Source organism: Microcaecilia unicolor, chromosome 11 (genome assembly GCF_901765095.1).
Source record: "Microcaecilia unicolor chromosome 11, aMicUni1.1, whole genome shotgun sequence".
Taxonomy (NCBI): domain Eukaryota; kingdom Metazoa; phylum Chordata; class Amphibia; order Gymnophiona; family Siphonopidae; genus Microcaecilia; species Microcaecilia unicolor.
The window spans coordinates 58,567,001-58,592,155 of NC_044041.1; the positions used below are offsets into that span (position 1 = coordinate 58,567,001).

A 25,155-nucleotide genomic window follows, 5' to 3' on the forward strand; every position below is an offset into this window, starting at 1 on the left:
TATGTGAAGTTTATATTTAGGAATGAAGGAATGGATATGTTTTATGTTTATATAGCTGGAGTGTCGAGCCCAGTCACTTTTATATGTTCTCTTTAACTGTAGCATTTATTTTTCTTTTTAATTAGAAGCTTTATAAAAGGATTGTACTGTGTAAAAAAAAAAATATATATTTTTTTTACTTAATACATCCACAAAACATTTGTAGTGAAGTGTTTGTTGTGAAATACAGGTTCATCTGATCTCTCTCCTCTATTCCTCTTCCTCTCCCCCCCCCCCCCCCAAAATGTTCTCTTTCCATCATCGCCCCAGTCCTTTTATCCCCTCCGTCTCAATATTTGAATCTTCTGTCTCTTACTTTTGTGCTGCCATACCTTCTCAGTCTAACCAAGCATTTCTTTAAGCTGAACCTGATCTTTGCTGTAGAATGGACATATGACACATATTTTGGAACATGAAAAAGTTAACTAGGGCTCATGAGATATTACCAAATAGATATATTGGCTTGCTTTTGAATTAAAAAAACTTCTTTTACTAATTTCTTAGTAATAGGTTAATATAGAAGGCGTAATTAGGTGGTTGAGAATGTAGTATTTTCCTTGCTCATTCACAGTCAAGACTGCCCTGAACTTGTCTTTGCAGATGTGTTCCTTCGTGAATCGCTCACTCAGCTTAATCATTGGAGTAATGCTTTTGTTTTTCCCCAGCTAATTGCCATTCAGCACTGCAACTTCAGAAGCCTGTGATCACAGACTCTTAATCTAGCCACTAGTTGCTATTGCACAGTTGAGATACCACATGCCTCCCCCCCCCCCCCCCCCCCCGAATCATTGCTGCCCATCTGAAGCTGACTTGGGAGTCAAACCCAAGGCTGGCTCTGGAATGTGGTAGTTTTTTCCTCCACGAATAACACCTGCTGTGTTGCTCTAGCACAGATTATCTTCATTTTAGAAAAAAACTATTTTTAACAATTATGAATAATTATGAATACTGAAGACTATCTAGTTTTCTGGGACTAACACTACTGATTTATATGCATATGTCTGTTTCCTCATATGTATAATGTGTTCCTTTACATCACAGTTCATGCCAAGCCACAAGGCTGCATAATCACTAACTGTTAATATTGAGCCCCAAAATATTACTGTATAAACAAGTTGAGAGAGTGGCTGATATACAGAGATACTTGTACACATTCTATTCCTAGTACAGCACCTTTTTTTCATTCTTCCATACAGCCAGTATGGCTCCACATTACCCTTCCATCAGTTCTTAGCCTATATCCTTAGTGACTACTACTGTGATCATATCAACATTGTACACCAGTCAGATTGATGGAAGAGATTAGGAATGTATAGCACTGAATGAAAAGAGAGGTTTTGACATCTCAGAGAACTGCTGGAAGGAGGATTTAGGATAACTATTGGGATGCTGAATTAATTTGGATACAAATTATAACACATTGATATGGTGGATCAAATTGGTGGACAAGTGGCATGAAAGTTATGGAATCTTTTCTGGATAGACATTCTGTTTGTGAAGAATAGAATAGCAATGGAGTTATATTAATGTGCTCAACCATAATGAACAGTCATCTGCTAACAGAAGTTAGGGAGTGGAAATGGAAATTAGTGAGGTGATCAAATAAGCAGATTGTTAATGGAAATAAATGAGATGATCAGATTTGCAGATTGCACAAAATTATTCAATGGAGTTGGATTCCATGTGGATTATAGGAATTTGCAGGAAGACTTTGTGAGACTGGAAGACTGGGCATCTAGATGGCAGATGAAATCTAATATGCATTTGTACCGTATTATAGGACCATGGATAGCAGGATAGAAACATCAGCACCCCAGAAGAATACCAGGCTGGCAACATCTGTACCCCATTCTAAGAAGGAGGAGTAGCCTAATGGTTAGTGTAGTGTGCTAGGGGACTGGGTTTGATTCCCACTGCAGCTCCTTGTGACCCTGGGTAAGTCATTTAACCCACCATTGCCCTAGGTACATAACTTAGATTGTGAGCCCACTAGGGACAGCGAAAGTACTCATGTAAACTGCTTTGGTTGTATCACAGAAAGATGATATATCAAATCTGTGACCCCCCCCCTCCAAAAAATAAAAGTCCAAAGTGATGCACTTACCCAAACTATACCAATATAATGCTAAGCTCCACATTAGGAACCACCATCCAGTAAAAGAATCTATCATTGTGGACTATACATTGAAATCCTCCAGTTAATGTGCTGAAGTGGTCAAAAAATCAAATACAATGCTAGGACTTATTAGGAAAGGAATAGAGACTAAAATAGATAATACCAAAATGCCTATTAAAAAAGGTACAGAGAAGGGTGACTAAAATGATCAAAAGGTTAAATCAGCTTGGAGAAGACACCGCTAAAAGGAGATGTGATTTTACAGACTTCTACCATAAGTGGGGTGGAAGAAGTAATTACAAATCAGTTCTTTTATTCTTTCAAAAAGTACATAGAATAAAGGACATGCTATGAAGGTACGAAGTAGAACATTTAAAACGAGAGAAGTTTTGGAAGTCCTTGCCAGAGGGTGTGGTAGAAGCAGTTGGTGCAGCAGGGTTTCAAAAAGGGTTTGGACAAGTTCCTGGAGGAAAAGTCCACAAACCATTAAGGTAGATCTGGGGAAGTTACTGCTTTTCCCTGGGTAAGTAGCATGGGATCCTGCCAGGTATTTGTGGCCTGTATTGGCCATATTTGGACACAGAATTGGGCTTGATGGACACTTTTTTTTTTTTTTTTTTTGCAGGGTCCAGAGCAGATACTTGCCTTCAGATTAAGGGAGGCTTGGGGACCAGGGTAACTGGTTGCTACCCCCTAACACTGGCCCTGTCTTTTTAGATTGTTTATGCGCAGGTGTTTGAGTACTAGTTCAGTGCTGTGTATGTCTAATAGCGCTGTAGAATAGTATCAGATGTGGGTTAGTGTATATATAGAGTAGAACCTTGAATGATAGGTTTATTTAAAAACTGGGAAACTCAATATTTCATTTTTTTGCTTTGCTTTTCATTTTTTTATTTTTTATTTTTGGTCACTTCTTTTTTTAAATTTTTGTTCAGTTTTCCAGCCATGTTGTAAGTTTGTTTTAAATTTGATTTTCAGGTGCACGAGTAGCTTTGGCAAGACTGCAGTCGGGTGAGTAAGTCTCTGATGTAGATCATTTTTCCGCACTGATTTGTACAAGTGGTTCCTTTGAGCATTTGAGATTACTGAAGTGATTCATGTCTTGTATTTCTTATGCAGACTAGCATGCCTGTTCCCTGCTAGAACCTTGGTACTGAGGTCTACTTAATGTAGTGCTTTTCTTATTTCAACACACAGACTAAACAATGTGAGACCAATGTCTAAAGCAGGGCTACTCAATTCCGGTCCTTGAGGTCCACAGGCAGGCCAGGTTTTCGGGATATCCGTAATGAATATGCATGAGAGAGATTTGCATGCACTGCCTTCTTGGTATGCAAATCTCTGTCGTTTATACTCACTGTGGATGTCCTGAAAATTTGGCCTACCTGAGGACCGGAATTGAGTAGCCCTGGAGTCTAAGAACTTATCAAACTTTCTTTGGTCCTGACCTCATAAATTGCAGCAGCAGAAAGCACATGACATCTGGAGGCATGGACTGATAACGATTTTTATTTACAGATGCCCTGTTATAAAGTAATATAGCACACAAAATTTTATGGGAAGATTAAGTACAAAGCAGTAATAATGTGGGAAATTGTATGAAGAGGGTATTTTTTTTTTTTTTTTATGCACCACTACCAACAACAAAAAAAAGAAAAACAAAACTAGAAGACCTAGTTTGAACTGATAGACTAAATTGGCCAGTCTTTGTGCAGGTTACTACATTATATTTGATTTTTTGCCTTTCCAAATTCAGAGCAAATCAACTAAACTAAATTTGAGCTCTAGAGGAGTTACATTTGGTAGGTATTCTTTCTCCGAATCTGTGGAGCATGTTTTTAGTAACGATTTTCTTATTTTATGCCTGTGTGGAAAGTTGCAGTTTTAAGTTTGTACCAGAGGGTGTGGTAGGGTACCCAGGGTCACAAGGAGCATTAGTGGGACAAGCAGGATTTGAACCCTAACCACCTTGGATTGCAGCCAGCCCTTTGCTCTAATCGCTTGGATACTTAAAGGAAATATAAGTACTACTATTTGTATTAAGAAGGTGGTTGATGCCTTCAGATATAGCACCCAATGCATGATGGAATGGATCAGAGGCTAGTGATTAGGGCAAGATAGTTGGTGTTACAAAAAGGCCAATTAGAGTTTTCTAGTAAGATAGCTGAGCAGACTGGGTAAATCAGGAGGCACTTATTTGGTAGCCCAGCATCTGCAATAGTAGTTAAATTGCATGTATGACCTGAGCTGTGGTGGATGTGTAGGTTCAAGATATTTCATTACAGATTCATGGTGCTGGCTTGTCACCCCAGACCTATAAAATGGGAGTAACAGCAAAAAGCAGTGTGGATAATTTGGTTGCCACTGCTGTATGCCTTTTTATTCTTTCATTTTCAGTTTCAGATTGCGGTATTTAGACCAGGAATGTCAAACTGCAGCCACTGGAGAGCCACACAACAGTCTGACTTTCAGGATATCTCTAATAAATATTCATGATATTTTGCTTAAAATGCAGGTAATAGTTAGCAGGGATAGGCACCTAGAAAAGGTCTTTGTCATTTTCATTTGGGGAAAATGTCTCCAGTGAATATTGTTAAAGCAACCACTATCCCATCCCTAATAGTTGGTGCTGGCTTGACTGCTTTTAATTTTTATAGAGGATTCCTCAGATAGTTTCCACAAGGACAACCCTGCTGTAAACCTTCCTTAATGAAGGAGATAAGGAGAAGACCTATTTAAAAATATATACTTTTCTGTGGTCAGTGGATTCAGATATTCCCTGATGTTGTCAAAGCCACTCAAATGAACTGGAAGGTGTTCCTGGTTTAGAGGGTTAGGGTTATTGCATTTAAGATGGGATTTCTTCTTACATGCTGCTGTAAATGTTTAATAATGTATATCAGGGGACTCATATTTTCTCCAAGGACAAAAAGGCCATATTCTCACATGTGGGTGATGTCATCTATGTCACCTGGTTCAGTGCATTAAAAAGCTAATATTTCTTTAAGAGCACATGAAGTGTCACCACCGCATATGTGTGAGTGCCTTCTTGTCCACCATGAGAACGTTGTGCTGTGAGGAGCCGTGAATAGCGCATCTTCTCCTCACATTGTCTGGTGTGAGTAGGTTTTTTTTTTTTTTTTTTTTACTTTAAATCAGTTGTGCCTTCTGTGGGAGATTTTCTCCTATTTTCTTTTTTTGTTCCTTTTTTTTGTTTTTTTTGTTTTTTGTTTACCTTCCTTTATTGTAGTAGGTATTTTTTTCCCCACTTAAGGTTTGTTTGGTTTTTTTTTCCCCCCACGCTCTTTAGGCCCTCTTAGGCCTGAGCTCTGGTCGGGACTTATTCCCTGTATTTTTTGGGTGCATTGTCCCTTTTTTCTAGCACCATTGAGCTGTTTGTTTTGGTCACGACAGTTTTCCCTTTCATGTCATCGAGGATTCCAAGTGACTTGGACCTGGTGCAGTAGGGACCATCTCGGGGAAAGATGCTCATTCCTGGTGTCTTCAGTGTTTGAGGCCTGAACATACCCCTTCTAGCTGTGTTATGTGACTTCGTATGAAGAAAAAGACCTAGCTGAGCAGAGAGACACAGTGAGATACTTTTTGGAGCCTGGTCCAAATTCTTGATGTCTGCATTGGCATCAAGAGTTGCACGAGCATCGGGTGCATTGGTCCACATGGCTGCTAGGCCTATCTCGGGCACTGGGAGTGGTCATGTATTAAATGGGTCTCCGCACTGACTGCTGTGCTGGGCTCTCGGGACTGGTCAGCATCGGACCTGACCCTGAGGCAGTGTGAGGATTCGATGTCTTGCTTGACCCTGAGGCGACGTGAGGATTTGAGCGGTGAAGGCCAAGAAACATCGGCATCGATATCAATCCCTCTTGGCGCGTGGTGCCGGGAGCTCCGGGGCACCGAGGGAAGCTTCGGCACCAGGAGGACATCTCCCTCTCCATACAAGAGATGCCGATGCATGGGTCTCCATGCAGCCAGACCTGTTTGAACCCCAACGGTTCAGCAGCTTGACTCTGACCCGATGCCCCAGCCTTTCCCAATGTGCTCTCTCAATGAGCACACCTGGGTCATGCCCCATGAAAACTTGGTGAGGCTTTTACAACAGAGTGCATCAGTGTGTGGTGTGCTTGCGCCTGCCATGTCTCTTGCTGCTGCCCTGATGTGCCACCCATGCTGGCACCCCTTCAATGTTGGTGGAGGAAGCTTCACCTGAGTTGAGAGTGGTGCCAACACCTCAGTGCCCATCTCAGGGACATGGTTCCTTTTTATCGAGGCAGGCTCAGTCTTGACCCTCCCATGAGGAGGTCTTTGCTGACACCAATGAGTGCTCATGGGAGTCTGAGGATCTATGGTACTTCTCGCAGGAGGAGTCCTATGCTATCCCATCGGACCCATCCCCTCCTGAGGAAAGAAGAAAATCTCCACCTGAGAGCCTTTCCTTTCCATCTTTTGTCAGGGAAATGGCAGCTGCCATTCCAATTCATTTAGAGACTGGAGAATGAGCCCAGTTCAATGTCCTGGGCTATGATTCTCCTCCTAGAGAGGCTGTGGTGGTCCCGCTTCACAAGATCTTGTGGAATGTTCAGGTGAAGACCTGGGAGCCCCTCTGTGGGTCCCTGTTCTCCCTAAGAAGATGTATATTTATCGGATTTAGAGCTCCCCTGGGTTTGATAGGCCCCAGGTGCCTCATCACTCCTTGGTGGTGGAATCCACGCTTAAAAGAGTCAGGAGTTCTAGAGACTATGATTCGGCACCCCCTGGCAGAGAAGCTAGAACAGTGGATTATTTTGGGCGGAAGATGTATCAGGCCTCTATGCTCTTCTTCCATATACAATCTTACCAGCTCTAAATCTGCGCTCAAGACTAAGAGTTCTAGAGACTATGATATGGCACCCCCTGGCAGAGAAGCTAGAACAGTGGATTCTTTTGGGCGGAAGATGTATCAGGTCTCTATGCTCATCTCCCGTATACAATCTTACCAGCTGTATACGAGCCTATACTTGTGGAACTTGGTGCGCAGTATTTCTGATTTGGTGGATTCTCTCCCATAGGTTAGTCAAGAAGCAGAAGGTGTGTCAAAAGTTTTTGGCCAGGGGCGCCTATAACACCTTTGTGACATTCAGGATCTTTGCCTAGAATATAGCTATGCACAGCCACTCGTGACTGCGTGTCTCCAACTTGGACCCAGCAGTCTAGCAAAGGTTGGCGGATGCCACGTGCCTGGGAGATAACCCTTTGGAGACAAGGTGGAGGAGGTCGCTGACCTCATCAAGAAACATACTAACACCATTGATACTCTCTCCTTCTGGACATCTTTTGCACCTGCTTCCTCATCCAGGAGGTTTTTGGGCATGTCGAAGAGGGGTTCCTACTACTATGAGACGCAGGTGCACTGCTTCTCACCAGCCTTAACAGGTTCAGTCCCAGCGTGCTCGTTGTCATCAACAACGTGCCCAAGGCTCAGCCAGCTCACCAGTTAAAGCCAGGGACGAGCTTTTGACTGGCTCCAGCAGAGCATTGCTGCATTGAAAGTGATCATCCCGGATGACCTGCCAGTTGTGGGGAGGCTAAATTTTTTCCAGGAGAGGTTGACCCATGTAACCTCTGACCGGTAGGTTCTTCAAATAGTCCGGCTCAGTTAAATGCTTTGCATTGGTGGCAAACATCACCAAATTGCTCACCAAGCTTATCTTTCTTCAGCTCTCACCATTAAAGTGATTATTTTTTTTTAAGTTCTGTTCTTGTTGTGTATGCTTTCTTTACAATCTTAATGGAGTTCCATTTCCTTTCTTTTTCTTTTGTTTAAACTATTTTCTTATTTTTTTAGCCTTTGTAAACCGCCCTGACCTGTCTGTCCAGATAGGGTGGTAAATCAAATTTTAATAAACATAAACATCACAAAAGGGGTACTTGCAGAGGAACTCTCCACCCTTCTAAAGCCCGTTCCACCAGGGGAAAAAAGGCAGGAATTCTATTCTAGGTACTTCCTTGTGCCCAAGAAAACAGGGAGGATGTGTCCCATCCTAGACCTCAGGGCCCTGAACAAATTCCTGGTCAAAGAAAAGTTCAGGATGGTTTCGTTAGCGTCCCTCCGGACCGGATCGGCCCAGAATGTGACTGATGGGTTATGCACGTCTTCCAGCAGGTGGAGACTGAGAACTCTGCCTCTAGAGAGAGCCAATAAGAGCCCCTGCCAGCTAGAGACAGATCCAGTATTCTCAGTCTCCAGCAGGTGGAAGGTGGTGAGCCCTTCAGTCTCCTTATTTTCTGCTCTTTTTTTCTATCTTTCTATATTAGAACAGCTGATATTTTGAGGATAGCAGAGTTTATTCGTCTCAGGAGTATTTTCTTCTGGTTCTGTGCGTCTGCTGTCTGCCTAGGTGTGGAGGCTGAAGCCCGTGGGGGTCTCTGTCAGCCTTGGGAGTGTCATGTTCGGGTGGCCGGGCCCCTCCCCCAAAGTCCTCTCTATTGTCAGTGAAATGTGCTGCTTATTAATATAATTGCTTCAGTCTCTTTGGGAGAAGAGCTGGTTAAGGCAGGGAGAGGCAACCACTCTTTGTTAGCATGGTGCCTGTGGCTCCTCAGGTTCACGGATGCACAGAATGTAATTCTTCTCTATTCTTCTTCTTTGTTACGATAATACTGGATCTGTCTCTAGCTGGCAGGGGCTCTTATTGGTGCTCTCTAGCGTCATAGGCTACACCTGCTGTTTTATTTTGTTTTAGAGTATGTTTAATAATGATTTTTACTATTTTGTATGATTTTATGTACTGTGTTTATTCAATAGATTCAGATGTCTATTATTTATGACAAAATGTTTTTCTGGATATTTATGTTTAAGTTTTATGTTCATTTATTGATATCTATCTATTTAGACCCCTGACATAGGCATTTATTTCCGAAACATGGACTGTTGGGTCTGACCAGTAAAGTGAAGCTGAGGCGCTCTCATTTTTTGAAGGCTCCTGGTGCTTCCCCCCCCCCCCCCCCCCCTTCGGCTATTTGGAATTCCATCTGAACCAGTTGATTTTGTTCTGGCAACATTTTTTTTTTCCAAATCCTCATGCCCATCCTGGTGAAAGTAAACTGCACACCTTGGACTGAAAGCAAGCAAGCAAGCATTGACCTTTTACTGGAGAGTACTAGGCCCTACAGACATTCCACTCAGCTTTTTGTTTTTTTTAATCCCAACAGGATTGGACTTGCCATTGGGAAACGCACAATCTCTGATCGGCTGGCAGATTGCATTTCTTTCACTTACGCCCAAGCCAAGCTGACTCGAGGGTCACGTTAAGGCTCATAATTTCAGAGCTATGGTGGTGTCAGTAGACCACTTGAGTCCACACATTCACATCTCACTACTTCCTTGAGCAGGATACCTGATGTGATAGTTAGTTTGGACAGACAGTGATGCAGAATTTGTTTGGGGGTTTAGAATCCAACTCCACTCCCTAGGCCCGTTTTGTTCTGTTCCAGGCTGCACTGTCCCATGGTTATATATGGTTTTAGGTTAATCAGTATTTTGACCTTTCGAGGTCCAATTGACCAGTGGTGGTGGTTTTTGGTGAGCCTGGTAGCTAGGGAATATGCCTGCTTGTCCTCAGAGAAAGCAGATACTTACCTGTAGCAGGTATTCTCCGAGGACAGCAGGCCGTTCATTCTCATATACCCTCCTACCTCCCCTTGGAGCCGTCTCCTGTTTGGTAGCTATACTGTTGTTCTGCAGGTGCTGCACTCGCGTGGTGGGCAGGAAGGCACGCGTGCATGTGTGGTGGGGACACTGTGCATGCTCTAAAAAAATATTAGCTCCGCACTTGGCAACATATGGATGACATCACCCACATATAAGAATGAATAGCCTTCATTGTGGGAAAGGTTTCTTTCTGAATATTCCAATACCTGACTGAGTCTGAGGGTGAATTATTTGTAGTAATGTTTGGTCTTTTTTGTGAGGAGGGTTTCCCTCCTTTTTTCTTTATTTACTTTCTTTTAAATTAATGTTGCTTCTCTAGATGTGGGCTAAAATATAGAAATTATTTTTTTTGTTTGTTTAGATATTTGGTTGCTCAGTGCGATTTGTTTCTCTTTTATTTATCTTGATTGAAAATTGAAATAGAAGAAAAAATGGAGGTAATACATGCAACTGTGCTTCATGCATATTCATCCAGGATAGTCTAAAAACGTGACTGCCCTATGGGACTGCAGTTTGACACCCTAGTCTAGAATGTTCCGCACTTGCTGGGCACTTAAGAGTAAACCAAAACAAAAATACTCCAAATAGGATCATGAATCAAACACCAACAGAAAGGTAATCCCAATAAATTCCATTTTGTGCTGGAAAAACATGATATTTGAAAAGGATCTCGTAGATTGAATTTGCCTTCACTTTATCCCTTTTCTTTGACTGCTAAACAGGCTCAATAATGGGTATAATTGCTGAATCTCTTTATACAGTACCAGTCAAGTGCTTGAACGTGTCCTTAAAACATGACATTTTTTTGGACAAAAGTATTATCAGTGGTTTCCCATACTAAACAGCTTTTGTGTAATCCGCAATAATACAAAGCACACATCTCAAATAACATTGCATTTTGCATTCATGTGGTCTCTGAAGCTGACCAGTCAAAAGTTTTTGTGTTTTTTTTTTTTTGTATCCACTGCATCAGTCCAACACAGAAAAAGAAATTTTTTTTCCCTCACTTGCTGCAAACACAGGAACTTAACCAAAGGGACCTCCAAAAGATTCTTACCTAATGAGCGTGATGTACAGTTCTGTTCTCCCTGATTGAAGACATCTCTTGCTCTATTACCCTGAGCTCAGGCATATCTTTGGAAGAATGAGGGAGTTTACCACTTAAAATCTTTGACCTGTTTGTACTCTACTGAAATTCAAGGTGGTGGTTTAGATATGAAAAGACCAGAAAAGCTCAAAGCACAGCCTACAGAATAGGGTAGGTAATAAATCCGATTATGCAGAAAAGGCTGAGGCATTTCAGAAACTGCAGTGCTGCTAATGGTAGTTCAGGAAAGGTGAATTGAAACCCATGTATGAGAGAGCTATAGTCACAGCCCTTGGCAGTAGATTGTGGTTGAGATGTAGCAGGTTTTTTTATATACTTGCTGTGAACTAAGAGACGCTTTAGAATTCTGTAAGAAGGAGCTGAATGAAGATTGTTACTCATCTTGTAGCTTGTTGTGAAGTTCTGTATAAGGAGGCACAACAAGGTGGCACATCTCAGTTACTGGAGACATTGTATATTAGAGGCCAACTGAAACCAAATCTGCGGATGAAATTTGCCGTAGATGAAACTGGTCCCACCCCCAAACCACAATGCAACTAGAGTACCTCATGTAATATGAATATTCCTTATTATATATTACACTTTTGTTAGTAGTTAGTTTAATTAGATGAACAGTGCCCTACTCTGTGTGGCAGAAATTAACACAGCAGTGGGGGTGGGAGGGGCATCCATTTTCTGAGTGTGAACCCACCATGCTCAACCAAATAACTAGTTGGACCCTTGATCTGACCCAGTTCTGTCAAGCCCAGTATTCTGTTTCTCTGTGTACAAGCAGGATAAGGCAGCCACACATATTGGCTTGATGACGCCATTCTGGACCTGCTATCCAGAAGTCTGAAAGACACTTCTAGGCATGTGCGGACGTGTCCGTCTAGTGCTAACTGCCACCAGAGCAACCCATGTACCAGTCTGTTTTCAGTGCTCCACACGGTTTCTGCGCTCGCTCCTACTTCATTAAGCCTAGTACAAAAAAATCCAAACAAAAGGAGAAAGCTAAAACCAAAGAAAAGTCGCAGGATACTAATCATCGTCCGCGGTTTTAAAAAATGCCCTCAGTGTGGGAAGAACATGGCTTTTTCAGATGCCCATCATATTTGTGTGCGATGCCTGGGCCCTGAACATGATGTTGTGGCCTGCTTTAAATACAGCTGCATGTCTGTGAGCCCTAAAAAGCAGAAGCCACATATTAAAAGAATTGTCTCACCGGTAGTGTCTGCTGCATCTACAAACAATGCTCCAATACTGGTAAGCATCTTACCCTCACTGGCCTTGCCAACCAATGCCTCTCCAGAGCTTCTTCACCCACAGCTGCCACTGCCACATTGCTGCCCGATCACAACCGACCGCTGCTTTCCTCTTCCCAAACTCATCCTGAAGGAACCTCGCTGCTTGTTACGTCTCTCCAGCCTTCCAGCGCCACTCTCCCCTACGCAGCAGCAATAAAGCAGGCAAGTGCGTGAGGAAAACCAAGCACTTCCACAGTCCTGATGCTGACTCCATCTCTTCTGGCTCCTCACCTTCTAAGTTTCACCCCTTCCACCGGCGCAGCCACTGCGCTGACAGATCCCAGTGCAGCACTGCAGCCTTCAAGCTCAGCCAACACCAGTGCAACAGCTCTGACACTACCGCTGCGGAGATGTTTCCAGCAGTCCAGGTCACAAGTACTTGTAGAGTCCCAAAAGGTATCAAACTTTCATACTACTTAACACCAGGGATTACCAGGGATTCCCCAGGTCTGTCTTAAAAATGCTTTATGGACTTTTCCTCCAGGAATTTGTCCATTTCTTTTTTTAAATACCCAGCCACGTTAACTGCTTTTACTATTTGCTCCAGCAGTGATTTCCAGAGTTTAACTATACATTGAGTGAAGACATATTCTATTTATGTGCTAGTGTCCCCTAGTCTTTGTACTTTTTAGAGTAAACAATCGATTTGTGTTTACCCATTCCACTCCATTCCGGATTTTACAGACCTCGGTCACATCACCCCTCAGCTGTCTCTTCTCCAAGCTGAAGAGCCCTAACCTCTTTAGTGTTCTTCCACCCTTAATCGTTTTGGTTGCCCTTCTTTGTACCTTTTGCAGTTCCATTTTTTTTTTTTGAGATGCAGCAGCCAGAATTGTACACAATACTCAAGTGCAGTGTCACCATGGAACGATAGAGGTACTATATTTGTTTTATTCCCTTTGTTCCTAATAGTTCCTAATATTCTGTTTGCCTTTTTTGGCTGCTGTAACTGATTTCTAAAATGATCACTTTATTTTGACATGCTTGCCCACAAAATGGGCAGCTTTAATACCTGATAACTCTACCTTGTTGTCTGTCCTTCATGGAATCATGACTGAGGAACACTATGGTGTGCAGAGATGGGCTGTTGCCAGGTTTCACTCTTTGCTAATTATTTATGAACACCACTTCTGTTTCTTGGTTGTATGTTGTCACTTAGAGTTTGGGGGCAAGGGTAATTTTATAAGAAACTTGGCTGTTTAGAGCAGTTTGTAGGTGCTTATAAAATTTGCCTAAGGTGGTGGTGGGTGTATATGAAAATGGGCAGGGACAGGCTTGACATGTTTCATTTACTTAGTAATTTCTTCAGCTGTTTCCTAGTACACACAGTTACTCCTGCCTTGGAGGAGCTGTGAATGAATGTTCATACTTCCCTGACATAGTCGTATAAAAGCACTTAGGCGCATAGCTAAAACTGCTTATTAAGAAGGGCTGGCAGCAAACTTTCAGGACACTTCACAAAAGAGACTGGCCTGTATTTTGTGTTAGTCCTAGTACAGAGAGTATCTATTTGTCAAGTAAAAATTAAAAGCAGCTGTTTGTATAGGTGATTTTGTTTCTGTCTTGTGTCCTGTATATGTTGGCAGAACCCTGTCAAATACCTTGATGAATGGAGGCTGTATTTCTAGCCTCAGTACATCAGCATAGTCTGCACAGACCAAGTGTATCAAGTGTCACGTGTAAACTGTTAATTGCCTCCATAGATTTAGAAAATTTCACGAGTGCAGGAACAGCTGGATTTGTCTGTTTTCTCTAGTGACAGCCAAACAGAAATCCCTTTTGTCCAATCCCTAGTGCGTGTTCTCTCACTTAAGATAACACAGTAAGGTAGTTAAAGACACTCAATTCAACTACTTTAGAATTCCTGTGAACAGGATAGAATAAGTTCTAATAGACTCGTGCATTTTCTGTCACCTGCCTCCCTCCTAGGGGCTCGGAATGATTGGCCTCCAGAAGAGAGCCCCTCTGACACTTGTGGTGGTGGTGACCTTTTAGCACTAGATGGTCCGAGTATTTTCACATGTGTGCAGTGGAACAGCTTCAGCTTTACTTACTTGGCTGCTTGAGGGTTTGCTGTTCATAGTGGTCTTCTAGGTAACCTGCTCAAAACAAGCCCTGTGCTAAAAGCATATGCCATTACATTTCAAAACCAAGGGTTTGTGATGGACTGTGTATATATTTCATTAACTTTTAAAGAATTCAATTCTCAACTTTGATGTACTGCTCCAAGTAAAGGCAATCTACTCCATATTCAAATCACTTATGTAATCAGCATTGAGTAGCAGCCACATAAGTGCTTTGTTTTTAAATTTCTTACCACCAAATGAATACCTTCCTCTTAAATTATGCAAATGGTAGGAGCCTTAACTTTAGATGGATATATGTACTGTTTAAGGTTAAGACCACATGTTCAGAGGTCTGACTAAAATAGACAGACTGGATGAAAATTCAGTTAAAGGTTTCCTGATATCTTTTTAAGCTGTGGCCACTCCGCTGTATATTGAAAATGCAATAATACAGCATGGATTGGTGTGTTAACCATAATTCTCCGAGGACAAGCAGGCTGCTTGTTCTCACTGATGGGTGACGTCCACGGCAGCCCCCTCCAACCGGAAACTTCACTAGCAAAGGCCTTTGCTAGTCCTCGCGCGCCGATGCGCACCGCACATGCACGGCCGTCTTCCCGCCCGAACCGGCTCGTGTTTGTCAGTCTTCTTTTGTCCACGCTCGGGACGGTCGTGTTTTACTGCCGTTTCATGCCCCTCAAGTTGACCTCGCGCGTCTTCGTGATTTTCGCAAAAAAAAAAAAAAAAAAAAAAAAAGAGACGGATCGGTCTTTACTCTTTTCCCGTGTTTCCAGCTTTTTTCCCCGCGTAAGTTTCCTTTTGCTTTCGGGACCGGCCTATTTGGCCTCGACTCGGGTTTTTCTCCCTTCTTTTTGGTGCCCTTCGTCATCATCGCGAATTTTGATTTCGCCGGCGTGATTTTTCTGCCCATGTCATCGAAGTCTTCCAGCGGCTTCAAGAAGTGCACCCAGTGCGCCCGGGTAATCTCGCTCATTGATAGGCACGCTTCGTGTCTTCAGTGTCTGGGGGCTGGGCACCGCCCGCAGGCCTGCAGTCTTTGTGCTCTTTTAAAAATGAGGACTCTGGCCCAGTGGAACGCGTTGTTCTCGGGCGCTTCGACGACAACAGCACGGGCATCGAGTGCATCGACGTCGATAGCATCGAAGTCTTCAGCATCGGCATCGACTGCATCGAGGCCTCTACCTCCGGCATCGTCGGTACCGAGGTATCGAAATGCTGCGTCGGTGGTACCGGAACCTTCGCTGTTGCTGATGTTGTCGGACGGTGGTGCTTCGTCTGGAGTGCAGGTGAAGGCTGTCCATTCCCCTGCTGGTGGCGGTGAGCCTTTGGGTGGGTCTCCCCCTTCCCTGAGGGCTCCTGCGGTACAGCCCCCCCGAGATCGACCTTCTTCGGCCTCGGCCCCGAGGAAGCGACGGTTGGATTCTACGTCCTCGTCGGTACCGGGATGCTCCGGTGACATGCTTCGCTTGAAGAAGTCTAAGAAGCATCGTCACCGGTCCCCTTCCCGTCTCGGTACCGAGAGCTCTGGGTCGCCGAGGCAGTCGGCACCCAGTAGGCATCGGCACCGGGAGGACCGCTCACTCTCTGTTCAGGAGGTGTCGATGCGCTCCCCCTTGGACAGCCCGGAACCGCCTCCACGCTCGGAACAGACTCTGACATCGACACCTGCATCGGCTTCTCAGTCTTTCTCCACAGCCGCTCTGCACGAGAGTCTCTGGGCCGTTCTTCCAGAGATTCTGGGAGAGCTGTTGCGCCCTTCCCCTCCGGTACCGGGGGTGCTTGCGCCTCCGGTACCATTGAGTGAGGCGCCGGCTGGCCCCTTGCCCGAGGTGAGGTCTCCGGTACCGCTTGCGGCCGCCTCCCAGGCAGACTCCCCGATGACGTCGGCGGAGGGAGCTTGGCCGATGCGGGCGAGGGAGTCCACCTCTCGACGCTCCTACCGTGGCCGTGTTTCCACGGAGTCGAGTCGGGCACGGCTTCAGACGCAAGTTCGTGAACTTGTGTCTGATACCGATGGTGAGGCCTCGTGGGAGGAGGAGGAGGACATCAGATATTTCTCTGACGAGGAGTCTGATGGCCTTCCTTCTGACCCCACTCCCTCCCCTGAAAGGCAGCTTTCTCCTCCCGAGAGTCTGTCTTTCGCGGCCTTTGTCCGGGAGATGTCTACGGCCATCCCCTTCCCGGTGGTTGTGGAGGATGAGCCCAGGGCTGAAATGTTTGAGCTCTTGGACTATCCTTCTCCACCTAAGGAAGCGTCCACAGTACCCATGCATCATGTCCTAAAAAAGACATTGCTGGCGAACTGGACCAAGCCACTAACTAATCCCCACATTCCCAAGAAGATCGAATCCCAGTATCGGATCCATGGGGACCCAGAGCTGATGCGCACTCAGTTGCCTCACGACTCTGGTGTGGTGGATCTGGCCATAAAGAAGGCTAAGAGTTCTAGAGAACATGCTTCGGCGCCCCCGGGCAAAGACTCCAGAACCTTAGACTCCTTTGGGAGGAAGGCCTATCATTCCTCTATGCTCGTGGCCAAGATTCAGTCCTACCAGCTCTACACGAGGATCCATATGCGGAATAATGTGCGGCAGTTGGCGGGCTTGGTGGACAAGCTCCCTCCTGAGCAAGCCAAGCCGTTTCAGGAGGTGGTCAGGCAGCTGAAGGCGTGCAGAAAATTCCTGGCCAGAGGGGGTGTATGATACCTTTGATGTTGCGTCCAGGGCCGCTGCTCAAGGTGTGGTGATGCGCAGACTCTCATGGCTGCGTGCCTCCGACCTGGAGAATAGGATCCAGCAGCGGATTGCGGACTCCCCTTGCCGAGCGGACAACATTTTTGGAGAAAAAGTCGAACAGGTGGTAGAACAGCTCCACCAGCGGGATACCGCTTTCGACAAATTCTCCCGCTGGCAGCCTTCAGCATCTACCTCCTCAGGTAGACTTTTTTATGGGGGAAGGAGGGCTGTTCCCTACTCTTCTGGTAAGCGTAGGTACAATTCTCCTTCTCGACAGCCTGCGGCCCAGGCTAAGCCCCAGCGCGCTTGCTCTCGTCAGCAGTGTGCGCCTCAGCAAGGCCCCACGGCTCCCCAGCAAAAGCAAGGGACGAGCTTTTGACTGGCTCCAGCAGAGCATAGCCGACATCAACGTGTCCGTGCCGGCGATCTGCCGGTCGGGGGGAGGTTGAAAGTTTTTCACCAAAGGTGGCCTCTTATAACCTCCGACCGGTGGGTTCGTCAAATAGTCCGGCAAGGATACACCCTCAATTTGGCCTCGAAACCTCCAAATTGCCCACCGGGAGCTCAGTCCTACAGCTTCCAGCAGAAGCAGGTACTTGCAGAGGAACTCTCCGCCCTTCTCAGCGCCAATGCGGTCGAGCCTGTGCCATCCGGGCAAGAAGGGCTGGGATTCTATTCCAGGTACTTCCTTGTGGAAAAGAAAACAGGGGGGATGCGTCCCATCCTAGACCTAGGGGCCCTGAACAAATATCTGGTCAAGGAAAAGTTCAGGATACTTTCCCTGGGCACCCTTCTTCCCATGATTCAGGAAAACGATTGGCTATGCTCTCTGGACGCCTACACACACATCCCGATATTGCCAGCTCACAGGCAGTATCTGCGATTTCAGCTGGGCACACGTCACTTTCAGTACTGTGTGCTACCCTTTGGGCTCGCCTCTGCGCCCAGGGTGATCACGAAGTGCCTAGCTGTAGTAGCAGCAGCGCTTCGCAGGCTGGGAGTGCACGTGTTCCCTTATCTCGACGATTGGCTGGTGAAGAACACATCCGAGGCAGGAGCTCTACAGTCCATGCAGATGACTATTCGCCTCCTGGAGCTACTGGGGTTTGTGATAAATTATCCAAAGTCCCATCTTCTCCCAGTACAGAGACTAGAATTCATAGGAGCTCTGCTGGATACTCGGACGGCTCGTGCTTATCTTCCGGAGACAAGGGCCAACAATCTGTTGTCCCTCGTCTCCCGGGTACAAGCGTCCCAGCAGATCACAGCTCGGCAGATGTTGAGATTGCTTGGCTACATGGCCTCCACAGTTCGTGACTCCCATGGCTCGTCTTCACATGCGATCTGCTCAATGAACCCTAGCTTCCCAGTGGTTTCAAGCCGATGGGGATCTAGAAGACGTGATCCACCTGTCCACGAGTTTTCTCAAATCCCTGTATTGGTGGACGATTTGGTCCAATTTGACTCTGGGACGCCCTTTCCAAATTCCTCAGCCACAAAAAGTGCTGACTACGGATGCGTCTCTCCTGGGGTGGGGAGCTCATGTCGATGGGCTTCACACCCAGGGAAGCTGGTCCCTCCAGGAACGCGATCTACAGATCAATCTCCTGGAGTTACGAGCGGTCTGGAAGGCTTTCAGAGATCGGCTGTCCCACCAAATTATCCAAATTCAGACAGACAACCAGGTTGCCATGTATTAAATCAACAAGCAGGGGGGCACCGGATCTCGCCCCCTGTGTCAGGAAGCTGTCAGCATGTGGCTGTGGGCTCGCCGTTACTGCATGTTGCTCCAAGCCACATATCTGGCAGGCGTAAACAACAGTCTGGCCGACAGGTTGAGCAGGATTATGCAACCTCACGAGTGGTCGCTCAACTCCAGAGTAGTGCGCCAGATCTTCCAGGTGTGGGGTACCCCCTTGGTAGATCTCTTTGCATCTCGAGCCAACCACAAGGTCCCTCAGTTCTGTTCCAGACTTCAGGCCCACAGCAGACTGGCATCGGATGCCTTCCTCCTGGATTGGGGGGGACGGCCTGCTGTATGCTTATCCTCCCATACCTCTGGTGGGGAAGACTTTGTTGAAACTCAAGCAAGACCGAGGCACCATGATTCTGATTGCTCCTTTTTGGCCGCGTCAGATCTGGTTCCCTCTCCTCCTGGAGTTGTCCTCCGAAGAACCGTGGAGATTGGAGTGTTTTCCGACCCTCATCACACAGAACGAAGGGGTGCTTCTGCATCCCAACCTCCAGTCTCTAGCTCTCACGGCCTGGATGTTGAGAGCGTAGACTTTGCCTCTTTGGGTCTGTCGGAGGTTGTCTCCCGTGTCTTGCTTCCAGAAAAGATTCCACTAAGAGGAGTTACTTCTTTTTATGGAGGAGGTTTGCCGTCTGGTGTGACTGCAAGGCCTTAGATCCTCGCTCCTGTCCTACACAGACCCTGCTTGAATACCTTCTGCACTTGTCTGAGTCTGGTCTCAAGACCAACTCGGTAAGGGTTCACCTTAGCGCAATCAGTGCATACCATTACCGTGTGGAAGGTAAGCGGATCTCAGGACAGCCTTTAGTTGTTCGCTTCATGAGAGGTTTGCTTTTGTCAAAGCCCCCCGTCAAACCTCCTACAGTGTCATGGGATCTCAATGTCGTTCTCACCCAGCTGATGAAACCTCCTTTTGAGCCACTGGACTCCTGCCATCTGAAGTACTTGACCTGGAAGGTCATTTTCTTGGTGGCAGTTACTTCAGCTCGTAGAGTCAGTGAGCTTCAGGCCCTGGTAGCCCAGGCCCCTTACACCAGATTTCATCATAATAGAGTAGTCCTCCGCACTCACCCTAAGTTCTTGCCGAAGGTAGTGTCTGAGTTCCATCTGAACCAGTCAGTTGTCTTGCCAACATTCTTTCCCTGTCCTCATTCCTGCCCTGCTGAATGTCAGCTGCACACATTGGACTGCAAAAGAGCATTGGCCTTCTATCTGGAGCGGACACAGCCCAACAGACAGTCCGCCCAATTGTTTGTTTCTTTTGATCCCAACAGGAGGGGAGTGGCTGTGGGGAAACGCACCATTTCAAATTGGCTAGCAGATTGCATTTCCTTCACTTACGCCCAGGCTGGGCTGGCTCTTGAGGGTCATGTCACGGCTCACAATGTTAGAGCCATGGCAGCGTCAGTGGCCCACTTTAAGTCAGCCACTATTGAAGAGATCTGCAAAGCTGCGACGTGGTCATCTGTCCACACATTCACATCTCATTACTGCCTGCAGCAGGATACCCGACGCGACAGTCGGTTCGGGCAGTCAGTGCTTCAGAATCTGTTCGGGGTTTAGAATCCAACTCCACCCCCTTAGGCCCATGTTTATTCTGTTCCAGGCTACACTCTCAGTTAGTTGGATAAGTTGTTAGGTCAATCTCAGTTATGTCCTCGCCGTTGCGAGGCCCAATTGACCATGTTTGTTGTTTTGAGTGAGCCTGGGGGCTAGGGATACCCCATCAGTGAGAACAAGCAGCCTGCTTGTCCTCGGAGAAAGTGAATGCTACATACCTGTAGAATGTATTCTCCGAGGACAGCAGGCTGATTGTTCTCACAAACCCGCCCACCACCCCTTTGGAGTTGTCTTCCCTTGTCTTTGTCTTGCTACATACGGGACTGACGAACACGAGCCGGTTCGGGTGGGAAGACGGCCGCGCATGCGCGCGCGAGGACTAGCAAAGGCCTTTGCTAGTGAAGTTTCCGATTGGAGGGGGCTGCCGTGGACGTCTCCCATCAGTGAGAACAATCAGCCTGCTGTCCTCGGAGAATACCTTCTACAGGTATGTAGCATTCGCTCTATACTCCCTTCAGCCCACCTGGGAGCTATTTGTTCTTTTGCCCCCTGGTTTAATCTCCCTTAGTATTGTCCCCTAGTCCTCTCCCCTCCCTTCTCCCTGGTGCTGCTTGTTGATTTCCAGGATAGATAGGTTGGCAGTTAATTAGCTGTTAGTTGTCTGTATCACATTTTTTTTGTCATTAGAAGTACCACCTCATTCTTTTTCCTTTCCTTATGTCTATTTTTAGTTAAGGAATTTCTAAAGTAGAACTGACAGAACCGACCATGTTTGTGCATTTTAAACTTTCCGACCATATCTGTACTCATCGCCCCCATGGTAGATCATCTCTGCCTGCTAATAAGTTGCATAGGGTGCTAATTGTGTGTGTGGTTTTGGGGGGGGGGGGGGGGGGGTAGAAACACAGTTGAGCTCTTGGGCTTGTGATTGGCATACAGTCTTTTCATGGAGGCATTTGTGGCAGAAGTCTGTATATTTATTTGGAAAATAGAATATGATAATAGTGAAGAAGATCAGAAGTGAGGTGGAATGGTTAAACAAATGGTTTGTTCATTTCTGAAGAAATTCACCCAAGGAATTGTACAGCAAGAATAACCTAGACATAGGCGATCAGCAATTATAGCAGGTAAAAACAAAACATTCAAGTAACCGTACACACTTTAACATAGTATGTAACTTCCAATGTTAAAGCACATTAAGGCATCTTAATAGACAGCTTCCATATCATCAAGCTGATCAATCCATAGACTGGTGGGTTGTGTCCATCTACCAGCAGGTGGAGATAGAGAGCAAACTTTTGCCTCCCTATATGTGGTCATGTGCTGCCGGAAACTCCTCAGTATGTTCTCTATCTCAGCAGGTGGTGGTCACACACAGCAGCAGCTCTGGCTAGGCCTCCAAGCCTAATTTTTAGGTTTTGTTGAGTGCCTGGGGTTGAGGGCTCTTTTGAGCAAGTGCAAACCTGGTGGTGCCAGGTCCCTCCTTTTCTCCCCCCTCCCGCTGGCTCCGTTAAAAAAAAAAAAAAAAAAAAATTTTGAACGTCCTTAAAGGCGTTTATTTCGACGTTTATTTAAGCGTCTATTGCAGCTACTCACTGGGACACCAGGTCGTTACAACTCGGAGCGGACAGCAGGTAATTTTTACCTTTTTATAGCGGGCAGGGGGTTCCCCGATTCTTCTCCTCGTGGCATATGGCGTCGGAGGGCGAGGGCGCAAAGGGTCGCTCCCCGGGTCGCTTGAGCGCTTCTAGAGGGGATGCGGGGGTCTTAAAGCCTGATTCGCCCTTGTTGGGTGACAGTTTCGTGACCGATGAATGTTCCGGTCCTTCCTCCGGCGTGGCGGTTTTTCCCGCCATAAACGCCCATCCCCCGCTCCTCGCCTCCGCCATCTTGGCTGGCCACGCGGCTCGGACGGCTTCTTCTTGAGCCGCCCTTGAGGTTGGAGACATTAATGCCATGAACGCCCTTAATTTGGGCGACGGCACAGAAGCGGCTAAAGTTAAGAGCCGTTCTTCCCGCGCGGCTCCTTCGCGGAGTTTCGCGCCGGACGCCATTTTGGATGCGCAGCATGTCTCTCCCCCGCTATTGCGAGCGCCGGTTGAGGGTGCGTCTAGGGCTGTTGCCCAGGCTGCGGAAGTGCACAGTCTGGGGGGTTTCTCCCCCGAGTTTGTTTTGCTGCTGCATCAGGCCTTCCTCATGCACAACGCTGCCCCTGCTCCCTCGTCTGGTAAAGAGGTTGAGGTTCCCAGAGGTAAACGCCCTCGGGTTGATTCCCAGGCCTTGGAGGAATTTGTCTCCTCCGATGTAGATGAGGGCAGCGTGTCTGAGGTCTCCCAACGGTCCTTTGCGGATTCCTTGGAGGAGACGGATCCCCGCTCGGATGGAGCGGATGACCCCTCTGCAGCGCGGCTTTTTAGCCCAGAGGATTTGCCCAACCTGTTGTTACAGGCCATGGACACTTTGAAGATTTCCTCTCCGGAGGACGTCTCTCCCTCAGCCCCTGTTGGCTCTGCCATTATGCTGGGGACGAAGCGCCCGCCTAGAACCTTCCACGTGCATGATGCCATGCACACCTTAATTTCGGCTCAATGGGATGTCCCAGAAGCGAGCCTTAAAGTGGCTAGGGCTATGTCCCGCCTCTATCCTTTGGCTGTGAGTGAACGTGAGGCCTATCTGTGGCCTACCGTGGCTTCTTTAATCACTGCGGTGACTAAGAAAACGGCGTTGCCGGTGGAAGGTGGCACGGCCCTAAAGGACACCCAAGACAGAAGATTGGAGGCGGCCTTAAGGTCGTCCTTTGAGGCGGCTGCTTTAAGTTTGCAGGCCTCAGTTTGCGGCTCCTATGTGGCCAGGGCGTGCCTGACTATGGTGCAGCGGGCTTCCCCCTCGGATCATTCCTTGAGGGCTGATTGGCCGGCCCTGGAATCGGGCTTAGCCTATTTGGCAGACTTGCTGTATGATGTCTTGAGGGCCTCAGCGAAAGGCATGGCTCAGACAATCTCTGCGCGGCGGTGGCTTTGGCTGAAACATTGGTCTGCTGACCACGCCTCTAAATCCCGCCTGGCTAGGTTGCCTTTTAAAGGCAAGCTGCTCTTTGGGGTCGAGCTGGACAAAATCGTGACCGATCTCGGCACGTCTAAGGGCAAGAAATTACCAGAGGTCAGGGCTCGGGCTAGTACTCGTCCCGGTACCTCCAGAGGACGGTTGCAGGAAGCCCGTCGGTACCGCCCGAGCAAGTCGGGTTCCTCTGCCCCCTCTTCCTTCAAGAGGAATTTCTCCCCCAAGCAGCATTCCTTTCACAGAGACCGCCGTCCCGGAGGTGCTCCCTCCGGTCCTCCCCCAGGGTCTCGTACCCAATGACGGGGTCTTGGTCCACGCCCCAGTGCAAATTGGAGGACGGCTGTCCTCGTTTCTGGGCGAGTGGACCACAATAACTTCAGACGCGTGGGTGCTGGAAGTCATCAGAGACGGCTACAAACTAGAGTTCTGCCGACCCTTAAAAGACGGGTTTGTACTCTCTCCCTGCAAGTCTCCGGTCAAAGCTGTGGCAGTGCAGCAGACCTTGGACAATCTGATCCGCCTGGGCGCGGTCGTTCCGGTGCCAGAAAGTCAGCTTGGCAAGGGACGTTACTCCATTTACTTTGTGGTACCAAAGAAAGGAGGTTCTGTCCGGCCTATCCTTGACCTCAAAGGGGTCAATCGGGCCTTGAAAGTGCGGCACTTTCGCATGGAGACTCTCCGCTCTGTTATAGCGGCAGTGAAGGCAGGAGAGTTCCTGGCATCCTTGGACATCAAGGAAGCGTACCTGCATATTCCCATCTGGCCTCCTCATCAACGCTTTCTGCGTTTTGCAGTCCTGGGACGACACTTCCAGTTCAGAGCCCTCCCTTTCGGGTTGGCTACTGCTCCGCGGACCTTTTCCAAAGTAATGGTGGTCATCGCGGCCTTCCTACGAAAGGAAGGGGTACAAGTCCATCCTTATCTGGACGACTGGTTGATCCGAGCCCCCTCTTATGCAGAGTGCGGCAAAGCTGTGGACCGGGTAGTTGCTCTTTTGAGCTCCCTGGGATGGATCATCAACTGGGAGAAGAGCCAGCTGCGCCCGACTCAGTCCCTGGAGTACCTGGGAGTTCGATTCGACACCCAAGTGGGCAGAGTGTTCCTGCCAGACAATCGGATTGTCAAACTTCAGGCTCAGGTGGACCAGTTCCTAGTAGCCTCTCCCCTTCGGGCTTGGGACTATGTGCAGCTGTTGGGCTCTATGACGGCCACGATGGAAGTTGTGCCCTGGGCCAGGGCTCATATGAGACCACTTCAACACTCTTTGCTGCAGCGCTGGACTCCGATGTCGGAGGATTATGCTGTGCGCCTTCCCTTGGACCCAGCAGTGCGCAAGGCGCTGAGCTGGTGGATGCAGACAGACAAGTTGTCTGCGGGAATGCCTCTGGTGACCCCAGAGTGGATTGTCGTCACGACGGACGCCTCGTTGTCGGGCTGGGGAGCCCACTGCTTGGGAAGGACAGCGCAGGGGCTCTGGTCTCCTGCAGAGGCAAAGTGGTCTATCAACCTCCTGGAACTCAGAGCCATTCGGTTGGCGCTTTTGGAGTTCATCCCGGTACTGGTGTTGAAGCCTGTACGGGTCCTGTCGGACAATGCCACGGCTGTGGCCTATGTCAACCGCCAGGGAGGTACCAAGAGCGCCCCTCTAGCCAAGGAGGCTATGAATCTTTGCCAGTGGGCGGAAGCGAACCTGGAGCAGCTTT

The 25,155-nt window shown here is 47.4% G+C and overlaps 1 protein-coding gene across 3 annotated transcripts in view; it reads left to right on the forward strand.

The window, feature by feature from the left end:
• The window catches only part of DGCR2 (DiGeorge syndrome critical region gene 2), a 102,997-nt gene that overhangs the window by 21,680 nt on the left and 56,162 nt on the right, over nt 1-25,155 (forward strand). For 2 of the 3 annotated variants that reach the window (XM_030217445.1, XM_030217446.1), the window contains exon 2: nt 3,134-3,166. The exons of the other annotated variant lie outside the window; for it this stretch is intronic. In XM_030217445.1, the coding sequence (XP_030073305.1) occupies nt 3,134-3,166 (33 nt within the window). The remainder of the gene's footprint in view (nt 1-3,133; nt 3,167-25,155) is intronic. 3 annotated transcript variants of the gene reach the window in all.